General features: G+C 40.8%; 1 protein-coding gene across 1 annotated transcript; it reads right to left on the reverse strand.

The window, feature by feature from the left end:
• Positions 1-400: 400 nt before the first annotated feature.
• Positions 401-27,121, reverse strand: B4galt4 (beta-1,4-galactosyltransferase 4). The gene is made up of 7 exons (XM_026394851.2): positions 26,901-27,121; positions 18,964-19,358; positions 13,552-13,784; positions 10,952-11,139; positions 5,824-5,946; positions 3,771-3,875; positions 401-1,226 (listed from the first exon to the last, which is right to left on the reverse strand). The coding sequence occupies exons 2-7, from the start codon at positions 19,211-19,213 to the stop codon at positions 1,094-1,096; spliced, it is 1,032 nt and encodes a 343-aa protein (XP_026250636.1). The 5' UTR covers positions 19,214-19,358; positions 26,901-27,121; the 3' UTR covers positions 401-1,093.

Consider the following 27,121-nt stretch of genomic DNA (forward strand, 5'->3'; position numbering starts at 1 on the left):
CCCTTGCTTTATGTAACCAATCAGGTGCACCCCCAAAGCCAGACCTGTGTTCCCAATACTGATTATGGGAAAGGAAGAAGCATAAGAGGATGAGAACAAAAACCTGGAAAGACCCAAGGAATGAGACAGACAAACCCCCATGGAGCAGGCTACACAGGAGGTTGTACACAAGAACCCGGGAGAGGAACAGCAGCAGGAAAGACAGTGGAGGGTTGTAATCTAATTGTTCTGTTTAAAGAATTACAGGTACTAAAATGGATATGTGTATGGTCTCAAATGACAGTAAAAAACAAGACTGAGCACCCAGAGCTTTTTCGTATTTTACTAGAGAATTACTTCAGAGATGTATTATTAGTTAACATGTAATTTATAAACTGGTAATTCATACCCTACATGTACAAAATCATTTTACAAAAATGCTTTAAAAACTAGTAGATAATGTGTTCTCCTGGGCTCTTCCTGGAAGGTGCATCTGGGGGGTGGGATCCACTGTGGAGCATTGGTGGTGGCCAGTACAGCTGTTGCAGGCAGTTCATCTGACACTATGTCCTCCTGCCACTTCTTCAATCTCAAGTTCACCACCTCTTGATTCTTCACCTTTTCTCTGTGGCCTTCTTCACCCCTAGGACCCACCACTTCACAGGTGACCAAGCAGAATAAATGAATAACAGAAACACATCTCCGTACCTTGCTATATTGGATGAGAACAATTCTAGACCTCTGAGACATCAGAAATCTTATTTCCTATGGCCTTGTATCTCATAATACAACACTTTAAGCTTAAATAAATCTTCAACCAAAGTTCTCAGGTAGCCTCCACTATACTCCGAGAGATTTTTGTACTTAATCCTTCAAGTATCTGTATTATAATATTTAACCTTCATGATCAAACAACTAAGAAAACTGTCTTGCTACAGTGGTTTTACATTCCACATCATTAGGAGCTCTGTGAAGAAAATACAAAAAGGAAAAAAATTCAGCCCAATATTTAGCTGCAACATGTTCTTATTATGTGCTACTAAGAAAAGTCTCTAGGCCAAAATCATTACAATCAAATAATCAGTTCTTTCAAATGTCACCAAAAGATGCAGGGTCATGCACCAGCCCAGAAATCCACTGTGATGTTGATATATAAAGGATTGTATTCCACAGAGAGCAACTTATAAGAACAACTCGTCAACCCATCTGTTCTCCAAACTCGTGACACCTGGTGTAGGAGCTTCATCCTAAAGATAAGAACAAATGTGAATGATTAAAAAAAGAATTTAACATATGTCTCCATTGCTTTTTGCCTTACCCCAAAATGTGGCAAAAGTATTCTTACAAATTACTGCACTTGTTGGGTTTCCTACTGCAAAACAACTTTGTCTTTCCCATTCAAAATAGGAGACAGCAATAATAGCCATGTATTCACTTGTCAGACCCCACATAGGACACTGAGAACCAAAGAGTTGCTGCCCACAGTGAGCCCCAGTCTACAGGACAAAAGGATTTACAAAGACCACTAATACAACAGGATGTAGGTCACCCACTCCTAAAAGGTCTTTGGATGAGCTTCAGAGGATCACTGAACCCTCCAACATTGTTGGGAAAGTTTTGTGTCTGTAGGTGGAGAAGGTACAGAGCTTTCCTATGTCTCCAAAAAAGGAAGGATATGAGTACAGGAGGATGAATGAATGAGCTCCTAACCTCAAATGGAAATCTGGGAAGGGGTGTAGAGACTGCAAATTTCAGTCAGGCTTAAAAGAGGTGAGATTCACTAAGAAGGTAAGGAAAAGACACTCCAGGCAGAGTGACCACCCTGGGTAAGGTGCACAGAAGCTCAAAAGAGCTAAGGAATGTGGGAGGAGTGGGCAGTGAATGGAATAATAGGTCTCTAGGAGTTTAGCAGTGAAAAGCAACAATAGGGACAGGGATTGAAACTAAGGGGGAAGAAACACAGTGTGATTTCATTTACATAAAGTTGAAGAAGATGCAAAAGTGAACAACCATTTGTTCCTGAACATGAGAAAAAACAAAAACAAACAAACAAAACAACAACAACAACAAAAAACAAGAAACAAAGCCAAAATAATTATCACGAACACAAATATTCAAAGAAGTGTCACCTGGGGCAGGGGTGGGTATGAAGAGGTTTTAAGGAGGCCACACAGGTCATGGGCATACATCAAGGGTAAGTATCAAGAATGTGCACACTTTTCAAATAATTTATAGGTATTATTTTGTAACTATTCAATTAATTTTGTAACTATTCAATAATTAATTTTTATAATGAAAAAAATTCACATCAATGGATAAAGACTGTAAAGAGAGGAAAGTCAAAATAGCTCTCTAGGTGACATTTGTTAGAATGACAGATTTTAAAAATAGGCAAGAAGCCCTTTAATACTATTCCAAAATCTAGGAGAAAAAAATCTGAACAAAGAAATAAAAATTCCTCAATCAGAGCCACAAAAGGAATTGTCTTATTTGCCAGGATTCTTTGGTGAAAGGGCTAATTCCTAGGGCAGGAAAGAACAAAAATGAGGTTAGAATCTTTCACCTCCCCAGAATTCAGGGCAAAAAACTCTCAAAGACTGCCGTGATTCTGTCAAAAGGATTCAGGAGCCAGCTTGGAGAAGATCACACTGGACAAAGATGAGACAACTTGAGTATCAAAAAGAACAATAATCACATCCTGAAAGATGCCAGAGAACCATCTCATTGTTCGGAAAAATGATAAATCAATGCTTGGTTCTTTCTCTTTATTCTGCCTTCCCTATAAAACTGTACTCCAGCATATTCAAACAGATGAAGAAGGCAAGTCCTTCTCTGAAAAAAATTTAATAATTGAAGGAATAACAGAATTAAAGTGTTACAACCCCTGATTAAGTCACATATTTAGGCAACAGGCATCAGTGGTGCTGAAGCTCACTAGACGATAAACAGATGAGCAATCTCACAATTAGGGGACCAGGTTGACGATACCTGAACCCACAGATCAATTCTCCCATCATAAAAAGGAGGTAACACCATGGATAAAGTGTTCTTCCCTGAAACTAATATTCAGAATCAGTTCAAGTTTCCTAAAACCTAGAAAAATTCCCCACTTATAAGAAAATATACAGAGGTCACAGGAATATATTAAATTATATCACCAGAATGCAACTGGCAAAACCCACAATGTAGAAAATTCTACCGGAAAAAATGACCTTGTATGATAAACAAATAAATTATAAATTGTAAGGTATTAAGAGAAGGAGGAGGAAGGGAGGAGAAGAGGGGGAGAGAGAACCTCTGGATTAAAAAAAAAAGCAAAAAACCATCCAAATGCATTGTGGACCTTGTTTAGATATTGAACTGAACAAATCAATTGTTTTTTAAGTATTTATAAAATAATCAGAGAAATCTGATAACAGATTGGCATTTGATGATACTAAGGAAGTACTGTTCATTTTATTTTAGGTATGATAATGGTCTTATAGTTCTTCAAAAAACAACTCTTTATATTTTGATAATGTACAATGAAGTACTTACACCTAAGAGGCTATAACACCTGTAAATTTGTTTCTAAAGAACCCCAAAGGAGGAGGAAACAGAGGGGGACGAGCTGAGGCCATGAATTAACAACTGTCAAAGTGAGGATACCATGAACTCTTCTCCTCACTTTTGTTTTTGTCTGAAATTTTGATTAATAAAAGGCCTTTAAGAAAATTAACTGGCTTATCAGCACAGTCCTACTGACAGGGACTGGGCCAGCAGGTCGCCAGGCACGTGAATCTAGGGCTTACCGTTCCACATTCACCTCGTTGCCCTGGTCTCTAGTGTGGAAGATCATCGTGTATTTACCCACTTCAGGCTTTGGCCGTAGTATTTTCATTTTATGGAGCTCAACCCTAGAAAAATAACAGAGGAGATTTAAAAAAAAAAAAAAACTATCCCATTTATCAACCACAGAGCACTTAAAAAAAAAGTCACCTGTGAAAATTCACATGAACAGCTTGATTGGGCATCAGAAAAAAAAAAAAAGGCACAACACTTAAAATATTTCAGAGTTTCTTATAATAGTGGATCCTCATGCAATAAGCCCATGAAATAATGACACGGAACATTTACTACTGGGCACACAGGAAATATGTCAATTTACAGTTAATCATTAAAAAACAACAAACAAACAAAAACTCTTTATTAAATAAATAGGGACCTGAAGAATAGAATCAAGTCTATTAGGATCCCTAATTAGTGTTACCTTGTTTTAACCAAGAAAGGAATGACTGTTAAAGCCACAAACCTAGGTTCAAATCTAGACCCTTTTATGTATAACCCCAGTAAGTCAGTTCACTGTTCCAGGTCTCAGTTTCATCATCTGTAAAATGATAGCCTCTCTATGAAGTTGATTTGAAAGACTCACATAATGTAATTCATATGGAACATGAGCTGCAAACTATAATGTTCATGTAAGAGCAAGAAAAGGTGGTGCTAAATAATTAGTAAATAATTCTCAACCCGAAGCACCAGGCACAGTGGCACATGTCTATAGACCCTGGGGCTGCAGGGTCATGAGCTCAGGAGTTTGAAATCAGCCTGGGCAATAGAGTGAGACCCTGTCTCAGAACAAACAAAAACTCAACCAAGTTTTATGTTCAAGTCATTTTGGTTTATGCACAGCATTAGTTGAGAATCATTCTGAAAGCCATGATATTTTTTTCTTACTGAATGAAACCAAAACTTTGGGCTCCCCTCTACCTTGAAGCTGAGGAACAGCAGGAAAAGAGGCAGTGAGGGTATATAACCAGCTGGGCAGTGAAATGGATTTGGGGGGAAAATGGGTACTGGTTACCTCTAGCCCTTGCTTCTCTTGCCCTGAAATCTAGCAGGCACCCCCGTCCAGGTCATAGGCCTTGATCACACACTTGCCCATGGGTAGGGCCACAGAGCCATCAGTCAGGGAGTCTACCCCGCCTGCCAAAAACACACCAGAGGCCTTCAGCCTAGACATGGGAACAAGGCCAGCATGTAGACTCCAGCTTTTTCATATCAAAGCAATGGAAAATTTCTGATAGTCACACATCTATTAATTCAGAACCTCAGCTTAGAAATTTCCTTTCCAAGAGGCAACAGCAGGAGGGAAGGGGTCTCCTGTCAGCCAGCAAGGTCCCATGATTCTAAGTCTAACATACTGGCTGCAGGCTCTTTAATAATTACTGATTTCTAGGAGGCAGGGAAACTTCTAACCATCAGGCCACAAAATCCAAGGTGAGAGAGGAGACTAGACACCCTGAGCATTCCCTATGAGCCCCCTAGAGCAGAAAATGGTCTGAGGGAATCTGAGGGTAATTCCAACAGCCTGGAATCAATCCTGCAAGCCAGTCCATCAGCAGTCCCTGCAGCGTGCAGGAGAGAAAAGACATTCCTGCCTACTACAGAGAGCAGGGTTCCTCAGAGGCTACTGATACTCTCTGCTCTGCACACTGAGAACTGTGTCAGGCTCCCCCGAGGTCTGAGAAAAAGCACAAGGCTTATAACAGGCCCTTCTCTACACTGCAGACTGCAAGTGTGGTATCCCTCATTCACTGTTGCAACCATTGATGAGGACTCAAAGCCCTCCACCAATATTTCTACAGCCCAAACAGGAATAAACCATCTTCCTTCACTTCCAAGATGCCCCTGGCAAAGAGCTTGGATTATCCTGCCCTCCCTCGGTGCTCTGTCAACCCTTAAGTGCAAATCTGCAGCCTCTTGCCCTTCTGGACTGGCATCTGTAGGAACTAAACATAAATGCAGACTTCCAGAGCCACCACTGATAGCAGAGCCCCTTGAAGGGGACCTTTCTCTGTTGTTCACCTGAGTCTGAGGTCATCGTCTTCGCCTCCCCATCCCCAGTAGTTGTTAGAGAATCCATTCACCTTGAAAAACTGCTGTCTGCTTAGGGCAGTAACACCCCCAAAATATCCACTGTAACGTAACCTGGAGTAAAAGAGAAGAGAAAAGGTAAGAACATTAGTACAAAGCCCTTTTACTTCCCACAGATGCTTCAGAGGTCTTTGATTTCAGGGTGGGCCTTCTAGGAACACTCAGGTCCCACCCACTCCTGCTTGATGTCCACCGCCCAGCCTCCTGGCCTCCTATCACGCCTTCATTCCTCTGTCTAGACATGTGCTCACCTCTGCTCACTAAGCAAAGTGCCACCCACCAGTTATTCATACCTTTGTGTACAGAGCTCTGTAGAGATACCTAAATGTGCACCATAACATCAGATCTAGACAACAGATTTCATCTCATGCAATAACCCAGCAAACAATAATGGCTGCTAAGGGAACTCAGTTAAGAAGGATTCTGATGTTACATCCAGGCTCAGCATGAATGAGTGTCAGGATTTAATATATGTTACTTTTACTCTTTCAGGGGACAGGTGGAGAACAAAAGACAGTGCATACACACACACACTGTATGTACATATTCTGCAAATCTCCAACTCAGAGTCTGCTTCCTAGAGAATCCAACATACCCGCTACCATCCCTGAAGTTTCTGGCTTGAGCAACTAGGTAGAAGATAACTGCCTTTTATGAAAATAGGGTACACAGAACAACAATTTGGTTTTGAGAGGAAAAGAGAAAACTATGTATTGGACAAACTGAATTTGAGATAGCCCTGGAGCTTCTGCCAGTAGGCAAGGATACAGGGTAGAAGCTCACAAGTGAGCAGGTAGCTACAGTTTTGCTTTAGAAATAAGCTACCAGCAGGTAGTGCTTGAGACAGAGGATCACCCAAGACAAAGCAGTGTTGGGAAGAGCTTGAAGGGTGGAACTGTGGGCTGTGAACTCTGAAGAACCATTGGGAATACTGACAAGTAAAAGACAAAGAGAGAAAACCCAGGAAGGAGACCAGAAGACAATAGTCAATGAGCACCTTCCAGTCATGTAGGACTCATGTCTTATCAGTGGACAAATCAGCAAATCTGAGAATAAAGATAACCATTAAGTATAACACTGTAACAAGTCAGAGAGGCTAATGAAGGCAGCTCAGTAACTTGGCCATCCCTGAATAAAAAGATGAAACATGGAGGATTTCTAACTTTAATTCACTTCAGCTCAAAAGTTCCAGGATCAATTAAATATCGATGTTTTTCCAGATAAGAAGAAAAGCCAAAAGGGGGGAAAAAAGTCAATAAATATGTAGACACTTGCCATCTAAAGATTTGTATCAGAAATCTAGTTTGCAGCTCACTTGTTTGTTTCTATGTTCTGCATACAGACTGGAACCCTGCTTGGCTCATGGTAAAAACAGACTTAGCTATATACCTCCAACCTAAAATTCTGGGAAATGGCATTTTTGCAACCTAAAGTAAACAAAAGGAAATAAAGGGCTAAGAAGGTGGCTGTTATTGATACCTACTAGCATTGACTATAGCCATGGTTATCAGACTCTGTCTGGCTGAGAAGGGGTTCTTAACTACTTGTAGCCGGCAGCTTCATTAAGACCCTGTTAGTAGAACCACCACCCAGGCATAACCTGCCAGGCACCAAGAAGCAATCTCCAAGAGAGAACCGGCATTGATGCTTTGGAAGGAATCTGTCACAACCACCGTCCACCATGTGCAAAGTGGTTGGTTAAGCATGGTGATACATTAGCCCTCCAAGAGTTTATAATCCACCAAGAGAGGTGAGCATGACAAGGGTTTTGAGAAAGAGTTACTACTACATTGGAAAAGTGGGGCCTGGAAGGGTTCAGACAGAAAAGAATGGGAGATGTCCTGGTGGCCAGAACTCCATGAGAAAAGCACAGGAGGGAGAAGCACAGTTGCCTGAGGATCACCTGAGACAAGCTTAGGTGGAGTGGAGAAGAGCAGAAGAAGACAGGGGAGAAAAGGTAAGGACCTCTTGGTTTTGGAGTTTCCTGTTAAAGTGGTAACTGTCTCCATGTTTATTGATCTTTGCTTTTGTTTTTTCTTTTTATATGGAAAAGTATAAATATTTAATTGAGGCTAGAACAGGCTTATGTATTTTTAAAGGGCTATAAAGGCCCCAAGGTGAGGAAAATGTAGTCATAAAATAACAGTAGAGTCCTTATAGATAGCAGGCAGGTGTCAAAGGAATACTTGGCAGTAAAATTTGCCTCAGGCTAGTCCAGGGTTTCTTTCTAGCTTGATCAGATTCTGAGACACTTGGGGCAAGTTACCTTAACTTCTTCCCTTTGCATGGGTGCAAGGGAAGCCACTTCTATATGCTCACCAGGCTATTAGAACAGTAAAGTACGTAATTTAAGCTCTGTGGTGCAGTGACACACACTTCCCAACAGGGGGCAGACACTTGGCTGCCTGCAGCCAGACTTGCCAGGCATCAGTGGGATATTCCCCAGGATAGCAAAGGTTAGGTAGAGGGGAAGGAGTGACCTCCTACACTGCTTCCCATCCCTCTCCCTTGCCACAAAAATGAAGTCCTTCACATCTTCACATGATACAATAAGAAAAAAATCTAAATGACAAACTAGAACCAGAGAAGAAACTAAATCAGAATAGAAGATTAAGAAACACAGGACTGAGGATATAGCTCAGGGTAGAGAATTTGCCTAGCATGTGAGAGGCCCAGCACCACACCCACAGGAAATACACCAGAACTCTGACCTGCAAATAAAATTATTTTTATTTTCTAAAAGAGGGCTAAGATTTGGCTCAGAGCTTCCTGCATCCAGACCAAAATGGGGAACACATTCAATTACCTGATTTACATTAAGAAAACCTGTCAGTTACAGGGAAACAAAGGTTTTCTGATATCCAGTTATTAAAAAAGTAATTTAAAAAAGTCTGGCCAGGTACAATAGCAAATTAAACAATAAGAGTCACACACTGGACTGTGTATGTAGCATCTGATGGAATCCATGATAAGTCAACCTCAATTCCCAGCAGGATTGCTCAAGAACTCAGCTTCTTTAATGTTCAGCTTAATACAAAAACACAATTTAGAATCCCAACCCAAGGCTCCTCTGTTAGGGTTTGGATATGAGGTGTCCCCAAAAAGCTCCTGTTAATGCAAGAATATTCAAAGGTGAAATGATTAAATTGTGAGAGCTATAACCTAGTTTGAATGGACTGTCTGAGTGGAAACTCTAGGCAGGTGGGACATGGCTAGAAGAGGTGGGTCTCTAGAGCCAAGCCCTGGAAGGGTGCAGATTCCCTGTGGCTCCTTCTCTCCTCTCTGGCTCTCTGCTTCCTGACCCATCCTCCATGAGCACAGCAGCTTTCTCCACTGGGCCCTTCCCATATGATGGGCTGCCTCGCCTTGGAACCAGAGCAATGGAGTCAGTTGTCTATGAACTGAAACCATAAGCCCCAAATACATTTTTTTCTCCTTTAAGTTGTCCTTTGCAGGTGTTTTAGTCACAGTGATAAAAAGACTAATCAAAAAACTATCCTTAAACAATCCTGTGATTGTTCAGGAAAAAACTGGGTGATGGAAAGTTTAAGGTTATCATCTCTGGCAATTGTCTGGGGTAAGATCTTCAGTATTTAAGCAGCAATATCACATTCATTCTACATAATAAGTGAACAGATGGTGACATGCTTCTGGGGTGAGGGGGAGGCCCAGCTATGACATAATGCTTTTCTTCAAAGCAAAACAAAACTTCTATAGACTAAGATTCAGAAATAAAGATCAGGTTCCTCAAAAGAGAAAAATCTTGTGATTCTCTCCCTGCACTCTGGCCCTGCTGCCTCTACCCACACATGGCACATGGCACCTCTTCCCTAGTGTCTTCCCTCCTGCCTTGCTCCAACCAAAACATTGAAGACCAGTTGAACTGAGCGACCTCCTGTCATTCCTCAGCTGTAACTATGTTTCAACAGCTCCCCTCCCTGCTTCCACAGGAAATCCAAATTTCTTATCAGACTAAGCAAGGCCTACATCTCTTGCCTCTCCTCCTAGTCATTCATTCTAGAATACTACCAAACTACTGGCATTTCCTCCAATGCTGGACCATGCTCTCTGGCATGTCTGGAACCCTGCTGGAAGCTCCTATTGATTCTACCAGATTCATGGGCCACAGTCCTGGGAAAAGCTTAAGACCCTTCCTTGGGTTCTTAAAAACACTGTGCTCTCGCTCTAGGTGTTGTTTCTATCCCAGGGATTAGCTAACACAGGGATTAGGCAAGGTCAGCTATGGTCACTGTTACTAACGATTGCTCTTAAGTGGTCCACAGTAAGAGAGCTAGGCTGGAAAAACAACATGGAAGCCAAGACCAAGCGAGGCATCAGGAGATCCCATTTCCACTTCACACTCGCTCCCATCAGGGCTGAAGTAGTGTGCATACAATTAAGTAAGCACAGAGTTTCATTTGTAGAGAAATTTTCTTGGTTACTGTTGCCCCTGGTTAGGCTTGAATAGGAACTGGTATAAAATAAGGTTGAAAAGCAGCTCCACCCCTTCTGGGGAGGGATGAAGAGATGTAGCACCTCACTACATCTTCCCATAGTGGCTTTGAGAGAAAGGAACTTGTTCTGGGTGTCCTGGGCTCAGCCTCAGTGGATATGCCTTTTCCCACTTTTCCTCAGAAGTCTAGAAAGTAGCAGCAGCTTGGAAAGAGATGTCCTGTCTCACAAAGAGACCTCAGAGCTGGCCTAAGGGTCATCATCCTGCTGCCTCCTACAGGGAGAAGTCAGGGATTAACGGATAAACTGACAGAGAACATAAACTCATGGGGAATAGCTTGTAAAGTCCCATGGGGGTGAGCTGCCACCATCTGCAGCACTTATAATATATTCTCTCCTGCACTTTCCCTTTTGTCTCTATGATCCTCTGTCAAGGTTGTTATTGGATTTTTTTCCTTATTCTGATTCCCATTTTGTACTTTAGAGGAAAATGGACCATTTTTCCTATTTCTTGTCTTTCAATGACGGTCAGATGCTGTGTTCCACACAACCTTAACTACCACGGGGCAAGACTCAACCTCAGCAATCCACAGGCAGAGCCACCTACCTGTACCCAGTGCTGTTCCTGCCAACCACCAGATGCTTGGGCTGATCCTCACACATGTAAAGGTTATAGTCATTCTCAGGCACCAGGTCCACATCATGAAAGATAAAGCAGTCCCAGTTTTCTTCCTTGAGAGCTTCTAAATAACCCACATTCAAGAGTTTGGCTCGATTAAACTTTTTAGTTCCAGCCTATAAATAAGGGATATTAAAACATGAAAATATCCTGGAATAAGGTTTCCTATTGTTCCCGCTCCAATTCAGGAGTTGGTATTTTTCTTGTTAACACACAAAACCGTACTTGTGACATTAAGATCTGACAGAATAAATGTGATGACAATAAAGGACCACTGTTTTTTTTTTTTCTTTGTGTTTCACACATACTCGTATTCTGTAGCTTAAAAACACTCTGGAAAGTTGTCTGTGGTGGCACAGAGCTTCAGTCTAGCAGTGAAGAGTTCTGGAGATGGGCTGCCTGCACAATAGTGAATATTCCTAACACCACTGAACAGCCTCCTTAAAATGGATGAGAGGGCAAGAATAAATAAAAGTGAAAAGAAATGGCTGACATGGTAAATCTTATATGTTTTGTCACAAGGAAAATTCTTTAATATAGTTTCAAAATATAAATAATTCAAATAATCAATAATGTATTGTACATCTAAAATTTATTAAAGGAATAGTCTTGTGTTAAGTGTTCTTATTATAATAAAATACTTTTAAAAACTCAAAATTCTCAAAAATATTTTTATTTATTCCATTTAAAACTACAAAACATCAGACAAACTAGTCACGCTAATTAAAGGATAAAGGATATAAAAACATAAAAAGCTCCTAGTCACTGCTTCACTGTTAACTCTTGGCTGATCCCAATCTTAACCACTATGAGGAATCAACACTAAGCTTCCAAGAGATTTAGCTAATAGCTTGCCAGAAAGGATCAAGAAGTCAGGACCTATAAACAGAAAAGGTTACTGCAAATATTTCTAATCTATTTAAAAGTTTATTGGAATTACTATAAGAAAATCCTGTTTTATTATTATTTTTTAATTTTTTTTGAGAATTTTAATATTTATTTTTTAGTTTTTGGCGGACACAACATCTTTGTATGTGGGTGCTGAGGATCGAACCCGGGCCGCACGCATGCCAGGCAAGCGCACTACCGCCTGAGCCACATCCCCAGCCCCCTGTTTTATTATTAATGACAGAGGCTAATCTTCATGGTGAGTGGCCTTATAGAAAGAGAGTCAAGATTTGTCACTGAGTAAAAAGTTTGACCTTTGGTAAGATCACCAAAGTTATGGTATGAAATATTACCAGTTAATGCTGTTTAATATAGTTTAACGGTATTAACTGTTAAACTATATGTTTCAGTTATTATATGTTTCAGTTATTAACTTTTTTGTAGTATTAATTTTTCACAGCCAACTAGATCAAATATATTCTAATTTGATTAATAGTTTATCACAATATAAGTGCAAGCCATTCTCGGAAGTTCCCAGAGCATTTTCCTGAAAACAATTATACAAATCAAACGTGTTTTCATTCATAAAAATAGTGTTACACCTCTAGGCTGCCATCCTGAGTAAGAACTCAGAATTAAATAAATTAGTTTTGGCCAACAATGTTAAGAATAAAAATAATTTTAAAAGAAAACAATTGTAAAAGTTTGGTTAAAGTCCTTAAATATGTACATGGATGTACTAAAGAAGCACACTAATTTTCTGGAGCTACAGTTGTATCACAAAGAATACAGTGCACAGCTAATCCTCTGAGCTATCAAAAGTTCTACCTCAAACAAATATCACCAGCTAAAACCAATATTAATTAAGTTGCTAATGATTTTGCATGCATTCTTAGATTTTGTAAGGGTTTGAAGGAGCATCATTTGGATAGCCCAGGATTGATTCTAAAAAGCATAAACATGGATGTTTAAACTGATATTTTATTTTACGAAATTTTAACATCAAACAGGCATCTTAAATCAATCACTCCACTGATCTCAGAGGTAAACTCTTTAAAAGTAGCCCACAGTTACATATTTTTCCTGCTAAATGATGCTTCTTGAAGCCAAATAAGTAAGTCAAGAATTTTGAAATTAAACATATGTGTCTGACAAAATAAATAGTGGCAAAGTAAAAAACAAAAATGTGAAGAGTCACAGAACTGAGGGCTATTTACATGTGGCACTCTATCAAAGTTCTCTGTCTAGATCTCCACTGAATAGCTATACTTAATAATGGAAAGCTAAGCATCTCATCATGTAGTATATAACAAATGCAGAAGGAAACATCATGAAGGACCAGTAAGCCTCAGGGAAATTTTAGGGTAGGTGTTGGCTAAATAGGAAGAGCTCACGAGAACAGGCTTCATCCGGAGGTTCATTTTAGGGCAGTAAAATATCCCAGAATGTGGTCTCCAATTCTTGGGATAAGAATTTCCTCTATTGCTTTCAAGAAGATGTGAAGTAAGAGAACTCTCCTTTGATAATAGTTTGATGACAGTTTACCCAAGACAGTCAATGGGATCAAATGGCCAAAGCCCTTAGAGGGGGGGAGAAGCCCACGGGCAGGGCCTGGGGCAGACACACACCACCCCACTCACCTGGTGGATGATGTAGATGCCATACTCCAGCTGCTGCCTCTGCAGGAAGGGATGAAGGTGTTCCAACAGGTACATCAGGTGCTTCTCTCGGTTCCGGTGGGGAATGAGGATGGCGACCCGCTGAAGAGCTTTACACTCCTCAGGACGATACCGGCCTCTGTGCACCTTGGGGTTTTTAGCCTGTACTTCTTCTAAAGTGAGATCTGGTTTGAAAATAAGCTTGCTCTGGCCTCCTACAATAAACACAGGACACAGATCAAAACAGAAGCTACCTCACTAAGTGCCGAAAGGCTTACATGAGATAACACAGGAGAAGAGCTCAGGCTGCTGCCTGGCGCCCAGTGAGCACTCTGAGTATTCACTCATACTAGTACATTTTTCAAGTCTCATTCAGTCAAGAACTATAACCACAGAAACACGTGACAAGGAGAACTGGCTACAAATGCTCATCAATTCTGCTCTATGATACACTGGAAGTAGGAAATGGAGACTGTGCTGGTGACCCAAGTGATGAGCAAAGGGCTGAGCTACAGTAAGTAGACTCTTCAAATATGCTCTATCTTCTCCTTTTCAAAATTCCAGAAGGAAGGTGAAATCTCTTGAAAATCAAGAGCATTACACAAAATCAAGCTCCTGGACAAAGCCTCATGTCCACTTCTTGCCTAAACCCCCTGAAGGCAGAGCACTGGAAAGAAGTAGAAAGCAGCCCCTCCTCCAGGCCCAGTGGTGACTGGTATATGCCACACTGCAACAATCCTCCCTCTGTGCCACCAGAGCAGACGTTTCCAATCAAGCATAGCATTTATTCAGTGGGTCTAGAAACGACTTGACCAGATGAAACCTAAGGCCATCCATGATAACCAATTCTGTGCCAGTTTTCAAATATCAGGCTGAAGCAGCCGACTCTCCTCATTTGACCTGAATTAACAAGATCTACATACAGACTGGTAAGAGAGAAGGCAGAGTTCTACTTAGGGAACTGTGGTAAGGTCCACTTGCAGAGCCACCTTTAAAACAATAACAAAGACAAAAACAATCCACATATACTGGTCAGACTGTAAAACCTCAAGAAATTTGAAAGTTGTACTATCTCTCTCTGAGCAAAGCAGTCACTGGCCCTTCCTATGTCTCAGTCACCATGCCTTGCTGCTCTGACTATTCCCGATGTTGGTCATGATGGTTAGGCCAGGCTCCACTATCTAACAGTGCCTTAGGGTTCTACCCAACAGCACTCAGATAAGTAATAGCCTCAAGACAACCAAAAGAATTTCTGACCCACAAGAACCTTCCTGAAGAGTCTGTATATGAGACAAAGAGTCAATAGTCGCCACACCCTAAAAGTAAATAATAAGCAGCAGAGTTACATGAGACACACACTATAGGAACTGCCCACAGCTACTGAGCTGCCCAGGGTTGAAGGGGTGGCCACTGAAATGGCTTCCCATGTGGCCTGTTAATAAACCCCATCAGTACCTCACCATGCCTCTGTTCTTGCACCTTAAAAGAGCTTATTGTGACTGGCTTGATGTCACTGGTCCCTTGATGTCACTTGCTCACCTTCTCACCGTGTAACTTTCATGTGCCCTAACCTTTCAGTATCCACTTTCACTTAGTCCCTCTCGGTTTCCCTACCAGTTCCCCAGAGCATCTTCTTCAGTTCTCTCCTTTCCTAGGTTGCAAAAGGACCATTTTAAAACATTGCTATTTATGTCACCCTCTTAATCCAGTACTTGTTCCATTTGTGTCAATGCTCATCTCTTCTTTATATAAGACTTTACTGCTTAAATACATTGAATAGATTCATATTTTAGTAATTCATTTTCATATCTCAGTATGTGTAATTTGTAAATGGAACATACATCAAGAATAACACTTTGGGGGCTGGGGCGTCAGCTCAGTGATAGAGCACTTGCCTCGAATGTATGAGGCCCTGGGTTCGATCTTCAGCACCACATAAAGATAAATGAATAGGGGGCTGGGGTTGTGGCTCAGTGGCAGAGCACTTGCCTAGCATGTGCAAGGCCCTGGGTTCAATCTTCAGCACCATATAAAAATAAAAAAAAAATAAAGGTATTATGCCAAATTACAACTAAAAAATAAATATTGGGGCTGGGGATGTGGCTCAAGTGGTAGCGGGCTCACCTGGCATGCATGCGGCCCGGGTTCAATCCTCAGCACCACATACAAACAAAAAGATGTTGTGTCCACCAAAAACCAAAAAAATAAAAATAAAAAAATTTTCTCTCTCTCTCTCTCTAAAAATAAATAAATAAATAAATATTAAAAAAAATATATATATATATATAAGTAAATAAATAAGGGCTAGGGATATAGCTCAGTTGGTTGTTTGTTTGCCTAGCATGCACAAGGCCCTGGTTCAATCCCCAGCACCACCACCAAAAATTAATTAATTAATTAATTAATAAAATAAAGGCACTGTGTCCATCTACAACTAAAAATATATGTATTTAAAAAAATAACAATACGTTGATTTTTCCATGACTAAAAGGAAGTAACAAATCAATCTGAATACAAGACTGTGATTCAACTGAAATGAAGATGGAGGGACTGAATACCTGTCTCCCCTCTTAAGTTCATGTGTTAAAGACTTAATCCCCAATGTGATGGTATTTGGAGGTGAAGCCTCTAAGAGGCAACTAGGTTAAGATGAGGTCTTGAGAATGGGGCCTCCTTGTTGGAATTAATACTGTTCTGAAAAGAACAGGAAATCTGGATCTCAATCTGTGTGTAGTGTGTGTGTGCATCCACTTGTGTGTGTGTGTGTGTGTGTGTGTGTGTGTGCATGCATTTGCAGACCAAGGAAAGGCTGTGCAAGAATATAATCAGAAGACCACCCTCACCAAGAATCAACTGTGCTAGACCCTAATAGTGAACTTCCAAAAAGCCTCCAGAACTGTGAAAATTAAATTCATGGGATTTTGTTACAGCAACCCAAGCACACAGACTAAGACAGAGGGTCTGCCACTTTTTTTAAAAAAAATACCAGGGATTGAACCCAGGGTCACTGAGCCATTTCCTCAGCCTTATTTATTTATTTATTTATTTATTTATTTATTTATTTTCCCATATATTTTTTTATAGTTGTAGATGGATAGAATACCTTTATTTTATTTATTTATCTGTTTTTTATATGGTGCTGAGGATCAAACCCAGGGCCTTACAGGTGCTAGGCAAACACTCTAACCACTGAGCTACAACCCCAGCCCTCAGCCCTTTTTTAAAGTATATTTTATTTAGAGAGAGGTTCTCACTAAATTGCTTAGGGCCTCGACAAGTTTCGGAGGCTGGCTTTGAACTCATGATCCTCTGCCTCAGCCCCCCAAGCTGCTGGGATTACAGGTGCCCACGGGTCCTCTGCAGCCTCATGTGCAGCTAAGAACAATGAGCCCCTAAGAGCCCTAGGCCACCCCACAGAGAGTTCTTTAAACATATGTAGAGAGTCAGAACCACACCACAGGCCAGGGAGGGAACTGGACTGCAGAAAAGTAAAGGATCACTGGGACTACATCCTGCTGGCTCACCACAGAACAACAAGCACAAGCACAATGGGGCACACAGGGACATAAGAGTAACTCTGGCTAGGACAGTCCCAGAAGTCTTTGTGGAACAGGAGAAATCTAAACTGGATTTCTGATGGCTAAATAGGAATCTACCAGGCAGACAAGGATGGAGGAAAAGCATTCTCAAAAAAGAACACAATACAAGTAAAGGTTCAGAGGAAGTGTCTGGAGAACTCGAAGCACTTTGAAGGTCTGTAGGATGAAGATATGTGAGAAATATCACTGAGTGAAGTTTTTTCCTCTCAAATTTATTGTGTTCACTAAAACCAATTTACTATGCATTTAAGTTGAAAGTCAAGACATCAAAGGGAAATCAAAACACACATGACATTTAAGAATAAACACTAAAGATAACATAGAAAAACTTATTTCCTGCTCCTAGGCTCCATAATTTTTGGGTCAAAGAGATGTGACACCATAGAGGCGCGAGTGTGCCTGCATTTCTTTACTTACCCGTCTGTGAGAAGAACATGCCCAGGCTAGCCCACTGGTCTCAGGAGAAGGATGAAAGACCCATGGAGCCACGCCACCGCCCAAATCAACGAACTGTATTATTATATGCAACAGAGAGACTTTTGTGGTTGGAAAAGAAAATCGGGTATGCTCACATAATGGAATACCACACATCAGTGAGAATGAACAAACTATAACCACAAACACCCATGTAAAAAGATCTTACAAAAATTATGTTAAGCAACAGAAGTCAAGCACAAAAGAGTACACATAACGTAGCACCTCCAATTTGTAAAGTTCAAAACCAGGAAAAATATCATGAATAGTGTTAGAATCTTGAAGCAAGTTTAGTGACTGAAAGAAGCATGAAAACTTTTGGGAATTCTAAGAAGATTCCATTTCTTCAACTGGGAGTGGTAGTGTATGCCTATAATCCCAACTACTCAAGAAGCTGAGGCAGGAGAATTGTAAGGCCAGCCTGGACAATTAAGCAAGGTCCTGTCATAAAATAAGATTTGTAAAAAGGGCTGGAGGGTAGGTCAGTGGCAGAGTACCCCTGGGTTCATTCACCAGTGATAGGGGACAGAGAGGTGCAACTGATGGGAACATGAGGTTAAGGGAATAATTCTATAAAATGGGCCCACTGTGCTGACCTCCACATCCTTTCTTTTCCAAGAAACCTGCAGCCCTGCCTGGCTTAAGTAGACAGGATATGTCACATTCCTCAGCAAACTACCTGGTATCTGCAGGAGAAATGCAGGCCTGAAATAATGTTGATAAGAGGTATCCAAGTTACCCAGAAGGGGGAGATTTTTATGACCCTTTTCTTAGAAAAATTTATGGTTAAGAATCCAATTAGAACTAATCAGTATGGGTCAAGGTGACCTAGAGTTGTCATGGCAGTGGGAACTTAAAAGTCTGATATTATCCTGCTGACAGTCAAAAATCAAGAGGCAGACCCGGGCAGGAAGCTTCTCTGGAATCCCCAATAAAACTAGAGTGCAGGGGAGGCCCACTGTCCCTCTCCTCTCTGAAAAGTGTCTCCTTTCCCTTTTCCTATCCCTTCAATAAACTCATGCATATTACTCTGAGTGACATGTCTGAAATCTTTCTGATTTGATTGCAAGGATTGGGGTTTGGAGGGTGGGGGGTGGTCTTCACACTGCCTCAACTTCCTGGAAGGCTCAAACCTGTAACATTAGTATCAAGAAATTAAAAAGATTCAATTTATTAACTTACATGCAGGTTACAGAGGTATCTTCATTTTGTGAAACTTAACCAAGTACACATCTATTTTTATACTTTTCTATATATCCTTTGGAGCCAAAATAAAAATTTTACAAAGTACTTGTAAAAACGAAAAAAAGGAAACACTTACTGAGGTCTGGAGATATATAAGGACAGTTGTCAAGTTCTGCTTTTTTCATGGAGGCTTCATTAGTCAGAGTTTCTTCCTTCCCCAAAGCTATGGCCTTAAAGTTAGCCATGAAATCCTTTGCTTTGGGAATCTCTTGAATAGCACCCACAAAGTAGTTACTGGTGGCCCATCCGACCACCGTCAGGCATAAGGTAAAAAGCAACAGTAACCGTAACTTGTAGGAAAGGTGGAAATGCAGGTTGAAGCCCATGTCTTCAATTTTATGAGTGATATGTATCTTTCTGCTTTGATCCAGATGAGGAAGCTTCAAGTGAAATTTTTCAATCTGACTGCAAACTAAGGACAACAAAAGATGCAATGGCTGCTTCTGCCCATTAGTTCTGCTCCAGTGATCTCTAAAAGGCAATCACAAAAGACATGTTGCTTTGAATGGAAATCCTATCCTGAAATGATTCACTTCAGCATAAACTAAACCCATCCCCAATGGACCTTGACTACAGTATCAGATTTTAGAGATAGAAGGCTTCAAACATCTAGACGTTACTGGATTATTGCCCAGGCTGTCACCCAAGAAGAGAAGCCACATCCAGATGTTATACAGAACAAAATGGTAAAAGACAGAAGGGGGAATGGCATCATTTCTGAGCTGGGGACAGCCTAAATTACAGCCCAAGTGGCTCTCTTCCTTAGTCGCTCCTTCCTGGCACAGCCTTTAGGGTTCACAAAATGTAAAAACTTGTATGGAAACATATTTGGACCCTGTTAGATCTCCCAAAGTCTCGTGTGTTGAAGGCTTGATCCCCAATGTTCAGAGGTGTGGCCTCTGGGAATTTCTCTAAACACAATGTTATAAATGGACCTCTAATCTCATCAGTAGATGAAATGGATCAATGGATTCATATTCAATGACATTATTGGGTGATGGTAGAAACCTTGGGAGGTGGGGTCAGGTTGGAGGAGATGGGTCACTGGGGGCATGCCCTAAAACGCTATATCTTGTACCCAGCCCCCTTCCCCTCTCAATAATGCTCCCCTTGCCATAGCTACCCCCTGCTTCCCAGCAGCCATGAGGTGAGCAGCTTTCTTCAGGCCCAGCTAATAGTCTGCAGCCTCTGAAATTGTGAGCCAAAATAAATATTTCTTCTGTTAAGTTGATTTTCTCAGGTGTTTTGTCACAGAAACAGAAAGCTAACACAAACTCAATAAGAAAATAAAGAAAAATACCAATGTTCTTTTGCCTTGTGAGCTAGAAAAGCATGGCCCTTAACAATAGAAAATGAATGTTATATTCTCAATGAGACACTGGAATAGGGCCCACCCCCCCCCCCCCGCAGTGTAAAGTTGGATCTAAGGCAAGAAACCTAAGGGAGTCCCAACACAGGAGGTCAATAAGAAAAACAGGTAGAACTACAATGTGGTATTTCAGATCAGGGGTTTGGATTTAGACAGAAACTATAGCTCTACCACATATCAGCCACATAATCTTGGGTCGGTCACTTAACCAAGCCTTAGTTTCCTTACCTGTAAAATGGGGATCAAAATAAAGAAATCTATCTAGAAAAACTATTTGTATTATATATTCCCATGGTTTGGATGTGGTTTGCTCCCCAGGGTTCATGTGTTAGAAACATAATCCCCAGTGTGACAACCTCGAGAGACAATGGGACCTTTAAGAAGTAGAACCAGACAAGAGTTGGTGAGATCACTGGGGGCACTGCCCTTGGAAGGGATTAGGTAGTTCTCATGGGACCCATTTCTCTAAACACAATGTTATAAATGGACCTTGAAAGAGCATGTTTACCCAGGAAGTAATTAAAAAGTATGGCCTGTGTTTAGGCCCTATGAAGGCATCACAAGAAGTAAATGGTGAAGGCAATAACAGCTAATGAGAAGAGCCATTGATTTGTGCATTTACTTGTACCATCATACACTGTGGTTAAATCACTTGTATAAATTCTCAATTCAACCTTGAGACACAAGTTTGTCTTATTTTATAGATGAGAAAACAAAGGTTTGGAGAGAATAATTAACTTCCCTAAGACCACATAAACTAATTAAGGGATAAAGCTCAGGTGCTCAGTTCCAAAGGCTGTGCTTCTGCCACATCCTGAATTCACATGGACACTTTCTCTCTTCTCCCCTGATGTCGAGGTGGGCCCAATACATACAATATGCAAGTTCCTGCAGTGGTTCCCCCTACCTCTCCACATCCTCCTGTCCCTTTCCTTGGACCTATCTGTTCAGATGCCTTCCTAGAGGTTTCTCTTCCCTGCAGATGACAGTAAGTCTTTAGGTTCCTGGGACAAATCAGACAACTTCTTATGCACTTAATTACAGGAAGCTTAAATACAGGGTTGTCTTTTTTTTTTTTTTTATAAAAACCTCTTGAATAATTTGGCCCCAGGAACATTGCTTTTCTAAGAGCTATTTATGCAGACACAGTCCCCTGAAAGAATCATTGAGTTGAAGGAATTTATGATCATACTGTTACTGTTTTAGTCAGCTTTTTCACTGCTGTGATAAAAGAACCCAACCAGACAACTGTAGAGGAGGAAAGGTCTATTTAGGGGGTCACAGTTTTGGAGGTCCCCATCCATAGACAACAGACTCCATTCCTTGGGGCTCAAGGTGAGGAAGGATCATTATGGCAGAAGAGTGTGGCAGAGGGAACCAGCTCACATGATGATTAGAAAGCAGATAGAGAGGTCTCCACTTAACAGATACAAAATATATATCCCATAGCCACGCCCCCAATGAACCATTTTTTCTCTAGCCATACCCCACCAGCATCCAGTTACCACTCAGTTCATCCCATCAGGGATTAATTCACTGGGTTAAGGCTATAACCCAATCATTTCTCCTCCAAACCTTGCACTGTCTCACACAGGAGCTTTTGGGGGACACCACATCTAAACCATAACAGTTACTATCATGTTAAAAGCAAGAAGGACCATAAAGAACACATGTCCAGCTCCCTCATTTTGTAGAGGGGGAGGCATGGCTTAGAGATTGAAAAACCTATCCTAGGCAAAGAGTGTATCAGAAATGTCTACACCTTTTACCCAATTTTGCTATGAACTAAAAACTGTTTAAAAAAATTTTTTTAAACCTACCCTAAAAGTAAAGAGCTATGAATAATCATAAACTAATATTGCTAATAAATTTGTTCAAAAACAAGGAACTTATTCTAAAAGCAAGGAGTCATTATGAGCAATTGCTGATCCTACTTCTTGAGACTACATCTGACCCCAGTTAAGAATAATCAGCTACCTATTTTTATAAGCCTAAGTGTCCTTCACGAAACTAAATGTACGAAAAGCCAGCATGAAGGAAGTTCAAGAGAGAGATTGCCTTGGTTCCTGTGAGTAAACAGAGGTGCAAAGACACTGTCTCCCCAGAGAGATCTCCACCCTCCTCCCCTGCTTATGGGCTAAATGACTGGGGGTTACCACTCAGTATGTTTCCCTACCCATAAAATGAACTCTCACTACAAGGCCCAGAGCTATTTTCTATAAACCTGGCTGTATAACCAACGTGATCCTGCAATTTGTACATGTGGGAAAAATAAGAATTCGTACCCCATTTGAATCAAATTTATGATATATGATATGTCAAGATCATTGTAATGTTTTGAGCAACTAATTAAAAAAAAAAAAAAAACTGTCCCGAATGTCAGGGGGAATCATGACTGCAGAGAAAAAAATTCAGGCAACGTAAGTTATTTTAGGGCAACACTCACCACCCTTTTCCTCTCTAGATGTCTGCCCTAGAGTTAGTTGGAAATCATCCTGCTTTTGCATTTTTTGTCTTTCCTTCCCTTAATTCAGGCAGTCTTTTCTGAGTGCCTGCTGTCTTTAAGCACAGGGTAGGCACCAAGGGAACAGAAAGGGAAGCAGAGCATAGTTTTTTTGTGCTAATAGTTTACTTCAATCTTTTCCAGATCAATCCATTTGTTTTCTAACTAAGCCAGCCCCAGTCCCACTTGAAAGCACGGGGAATACATGAAACAAGACTGGAAAAATATTGAGAAGTACTGAAGGTACCATAGGAGACAGGAAGGACACCAAGCGTCAACTCCACAAATATTTACTAAGCACTCATGCATTAGTGCAAAAGGGTGTGGTCTTCATTCAGCAACTGAGAGCACAGAAACCAGCATTCCAATGTCTATGTCAATCTCATCAGTCTGCAGATACAGGGTGTCTGAGTGGGCATGATGGCCCAGGCACACGGTACTATTCCCCTGAGACTCCCTGGGGCACCAGTGCTACTCCATTTACCCTTGCAGAATTCCTGGGAGCTGATTATTTGCACACTCATTGTCCTACCTTCCTTAGGCCTCTGGTGTTCACTGTCCCAATTATAGCTCCTTAGAAGGCTTCTGAGTGATCACTGCCTGATCCTTATGCACCCCTTGGGCGGTGGACAGGATGGATATGGTGACAGCTATTTACAGGTACAAGTCACTATACTCAAAAGACTGAGCTCCAAAGGGCCCTAACTAGAAGCATTTAAGCAATAAAATAATGGTGACACTGTATTGTAGCCCAAGAATAAAATGACCATTCATGAGTCAGTACTAATACAAATTATCACAAAATAAATGAACAGGAAAGAAAGGGCAGCTGTCCCTTACAGGAAACTTTCAGTTAATAAGGAAGTGGGAAGTGGAAAAAAAAATCATGATTAGGCAAACATCACAATAATAACTATTGCAAACTGCAGACAAGACTCACCAATGTGTACTAAGGTTAAAGGAAGAAATTTTGAGGATCAGCAGAATTTGCTTATTCATAAAGTATCTCTCTTGGCTATTAACTACAAAGGGAAAGGCAGTAACTTTGTAGTGGAGAAACCCAACAATGTCACCTTAAGGAAGTGACTGAGGTTAAAATCCTGTGAACTGGTAATATGTCACACCAAGCAGAGAACATCACTTCTGTAGTATTTATGCCAAAACACATGGCTTCATAACAAGCATAAGAAAACATCAAACAAATATTCCACAAAATAACTGGCATTCTTCAAAAAAGGAAAAATTATGAAAGACAAGGAAAAAAATCAGGAATTATTTCAGATTGGAGGAGATGAAGGAGAATTAAAAACTAAATGTGATGTGGGATACTCAAGGGACTATGGAAACAAAACCAAAAGAAAAAGAAAAGACACTTGTAGCAAAACTGTTGAACTTAAAATAAAGTCTATTGTTTAGTTAACAGTAGTGATAAATGTACCATGGTTATGTAAGAGGTTAATAATAGAGAATAATAGAGGAAGCTAAGTAAACACTGTGTCATTTTCCCAACCTTTAAGTAGGTCTAAAATGAGTTAAAAATAAAAAGCTAAAGGAGAATAAAGTCTGAGACAGAGTATATCCCAAGTCAATATAAGGGAGTACATTAACTTAATTCTCCAAGAGAATCACTGTTTTTTGTATTCCTAATGCCTCAAACCAACATGATACGTAGCAGGTGCTCAATTTGGTAAATAATGAATGATTTTCTAGGAAACGTTAGTTGAAATATATTAAGGACACACCACAATTCCAGCCTAACTACTAAAAGAGATGACATAGTTTAAAAAAAAAAAGAGGGAGGCAGGATAAAGTTAAATAAAGAAAAATTAATGGATGTAAAATTCCATCTTCAGAAAAAATTTTAAATTAAAAAGTTTCACCCCAATACTAGCTCACTTTGGTTTACAAACACCAACCCTTTTCAAAGGGTAGTGGACCCCATCTCTGATAAATGGCACTCTCTCTGTCTTGCTCACCACCTTCTGACCCTCTGCCACTGTGTATTCAAATAGCTAGGTCTGGGACTCAGGAAAATGCAATTTTAACAAGCTCCTCAGGTGAATCCTCTAGGCAGTAAAGTTTGAGAACTACTGAAATAAGAGAAAGGACCTGGAAATAGAGCCTTCAGAAATGTTAATTTTCCTATATATGAGAAAACCAAGACAGGTGAAAATGAGATTGATAAAATTCATTGAAATAGCTTTTGATTCTGTCATTTGGGAAATAACCAGAGGGGTTGACCTTGCTAAAATAACCAGAAATGGAAAAGAATCTGAATATTAACAATGGGGATCTGATGTGATTAATTATAGCATATCCACATGATAGAATACATACTTTCATTAAAATGGGATTTGAAAGTACTTAAGTATAGGGGAAAGTGCTAAGTGGGGGGAAAAAGAATATAAAAATGTATATAAAGTACAATCCCAATTCTGTAATCTATGTAGGTACATATCTTCTATATTAAAAAATGCCAGAAAGAATCACTAGTAAGTCATCTCTCAATTATGAATTAGGGAAACTTGTTTCTTCTGTAACTTCTAATTTACCATGGTTTTTATAACAAAAACAATTTTTTTCTGATAAAATGACTACATAGTTTTTCTTTAAAAATGTATTTAAAGATGACACATTAGAAGGATCATGACTTTTAGTTACAAAAGTTTGACAGCAATTCATTCATATAACCTTTAAGAAAACCTATTCTAAATGGGCCCAACAAGTCCCAATCTCAAAGAAAAACCTCAAAGGCTTTCAGTAAATTCAATACTAGAGAACCCTGTGGTCTTGGCTTGAAATGCTTATTCTTAGGCTCTAGAATTTTTTTATTTTATTATTACTTCTTTTTTTTTTCAAAGGTCTAAGTTGGGGCCAAGAAATCTATATTTTTAAAAGGAACTCAATTCATGTCTGAGACATGAAGGCAACTTTGAGAAACCATTGTTCATTAATGGCTTTTTTAAAAAGACTAGAAAACAACAACTGACTTGTTTTCGATGTTCCCATTCTGAATAAGTATCTTCAAAGAAATAATCAGTTCTCAAATTATTTGCAGGCACCTCTGAATAAAGCACATAATATTAATAGCTCAGCTTAAAGTAGATACTAAATACTTATATAATCCCCGAGCTGGTTTGATTGCCCTCTCTACTCATTCCCCCTCAGGCTACAGAAGTGCAGTTCAAAATTTCTCTTTAAGAGATGTTTTCAATCAGAGCAAAGCTACAGACCCCTCTCAAAAATGCATATATCAGGGACACAAAGTTTCTGCAACTTTATAGAGTTTCCAGTGTCCACAAAGTCTAAACCTGCTCTACAAGCTCAAATTCAAAAACTCTACCCAAACAAGCACTATCTCCTTCCCCTAGGGAGACATTCCAGTACTTCTGGCCACGTTCCAGAATAGTCCTCCACGCCCTCTTTTGAATACCAATTTCTCAACATGAACCCTGAATCCTATTCATTCCAATCTAAGATTTCTTGACCTTCTTGTATCATCATGTTCTTTTCCTTAAAAAAAAAAAAAGTAGCTGATTAATGTTTAAAGGAGAAAAACCACGTCTTCTCAGCTCTCAAATTTCCACCTTCTTCCAGCTGCCATTCATCAAACAGCCAGATCTACCAGTGCACTCAAGCCTTGATGTCCTCATCCCTCACCCACTCTAGAACACTTTGCAACAGAGTGCACACCCACCCTCCTTAAGGCTACCAACCCAAAGGCCTTCCCTTGGTATACATCCCCCTGGGCCTTACCCCACCCCCAAGCCTATAGTCAACCTAATTTATCTAAAGCAAAACAGAACAGCAAGTGGCACCAATCAACAGATGCCGAATAGAGCCCGACTGAGGGCAGAGGTCTCTGAAATCCTTTAAAATCCACGTGACAAACCCTTCCTGAGAAAGATCAGAACTTCTGCGCGCCTCGCAGGCCCCCAGGCTGAGATCAGTTTCCCAGGGAAAACGGTGAGGAGGGGGTTCTCAGGTGAACACGCCCGCGGGGCAAGAGGTGCTGAGAGGCGATCCTGGAATCGTGATGCGGAGCCGCTGGGGCAGCGCCCTGGGTCCTTCCCTACTGGGCAGCATCCCATCTACCCTCCCGGGCCCGCAGCAGAGGCTGTGCGCTGCGGAATGCCGTTACCTGAGCCTCAGCCTCGCGCCAGGCTTGGCCTCCGCAGGCCCCTGGTCCGGTCCGCTGCTCCGGTAGACGCAGGACAGCCCCAGCAAAGCCAGGCCGCGCGCCCGCCCAGACCGAGACTGGGGACAGACCCAGTCCGCCACCCAGCAGTCGCTGCTCTACACCCTCCTCCCCGGGATGGCGCGCCCCAGAGCCAGCGGAGGCCGCGCGTACTCGCAGATGTA

The sequence above is a fragment of the Urocitellus parryii genome, chromosome 2 (genome assembly GCF_045843805.1).
Source record: "Urocitellus parryii isolate mUroPar1 chromosome 2, mUroPar1.hap1, whole genome shotgun sequence".
Classification (NCBI taxonomy): domain Eukaryota; kingdom Metazoa; phylum Chordata; class Mammalia; order Rodentia; family Sciuridae; genus Urocitellus; species Urocitellus parryii.

Excerpts from the sequence above, each read along its gene's own strand:
- B4galt4 (XM_026394851.2), bottom strand. The coding sequence starts at position 19,213 with ATGGGCTTCAACCTGCATTTCCACCTTTCCTACAAGTTACGGTTACTG. Across the intron at positions 13,785-18,963 it reads TTATATATCTCCAGACCTCA|GAGGCCAGAGCAAGCTTATT; the intron begins GTAAGTGTTTCC and ends TGTTTATTGTAG. Across the intron at positions 5,947-10,951 it reads AGGAACAGCACTGGGTACAG|GTTACGTTACAGTGGATATT; the intron begins GTAGGTGGCTCT and ends CTTTTACTCCAG.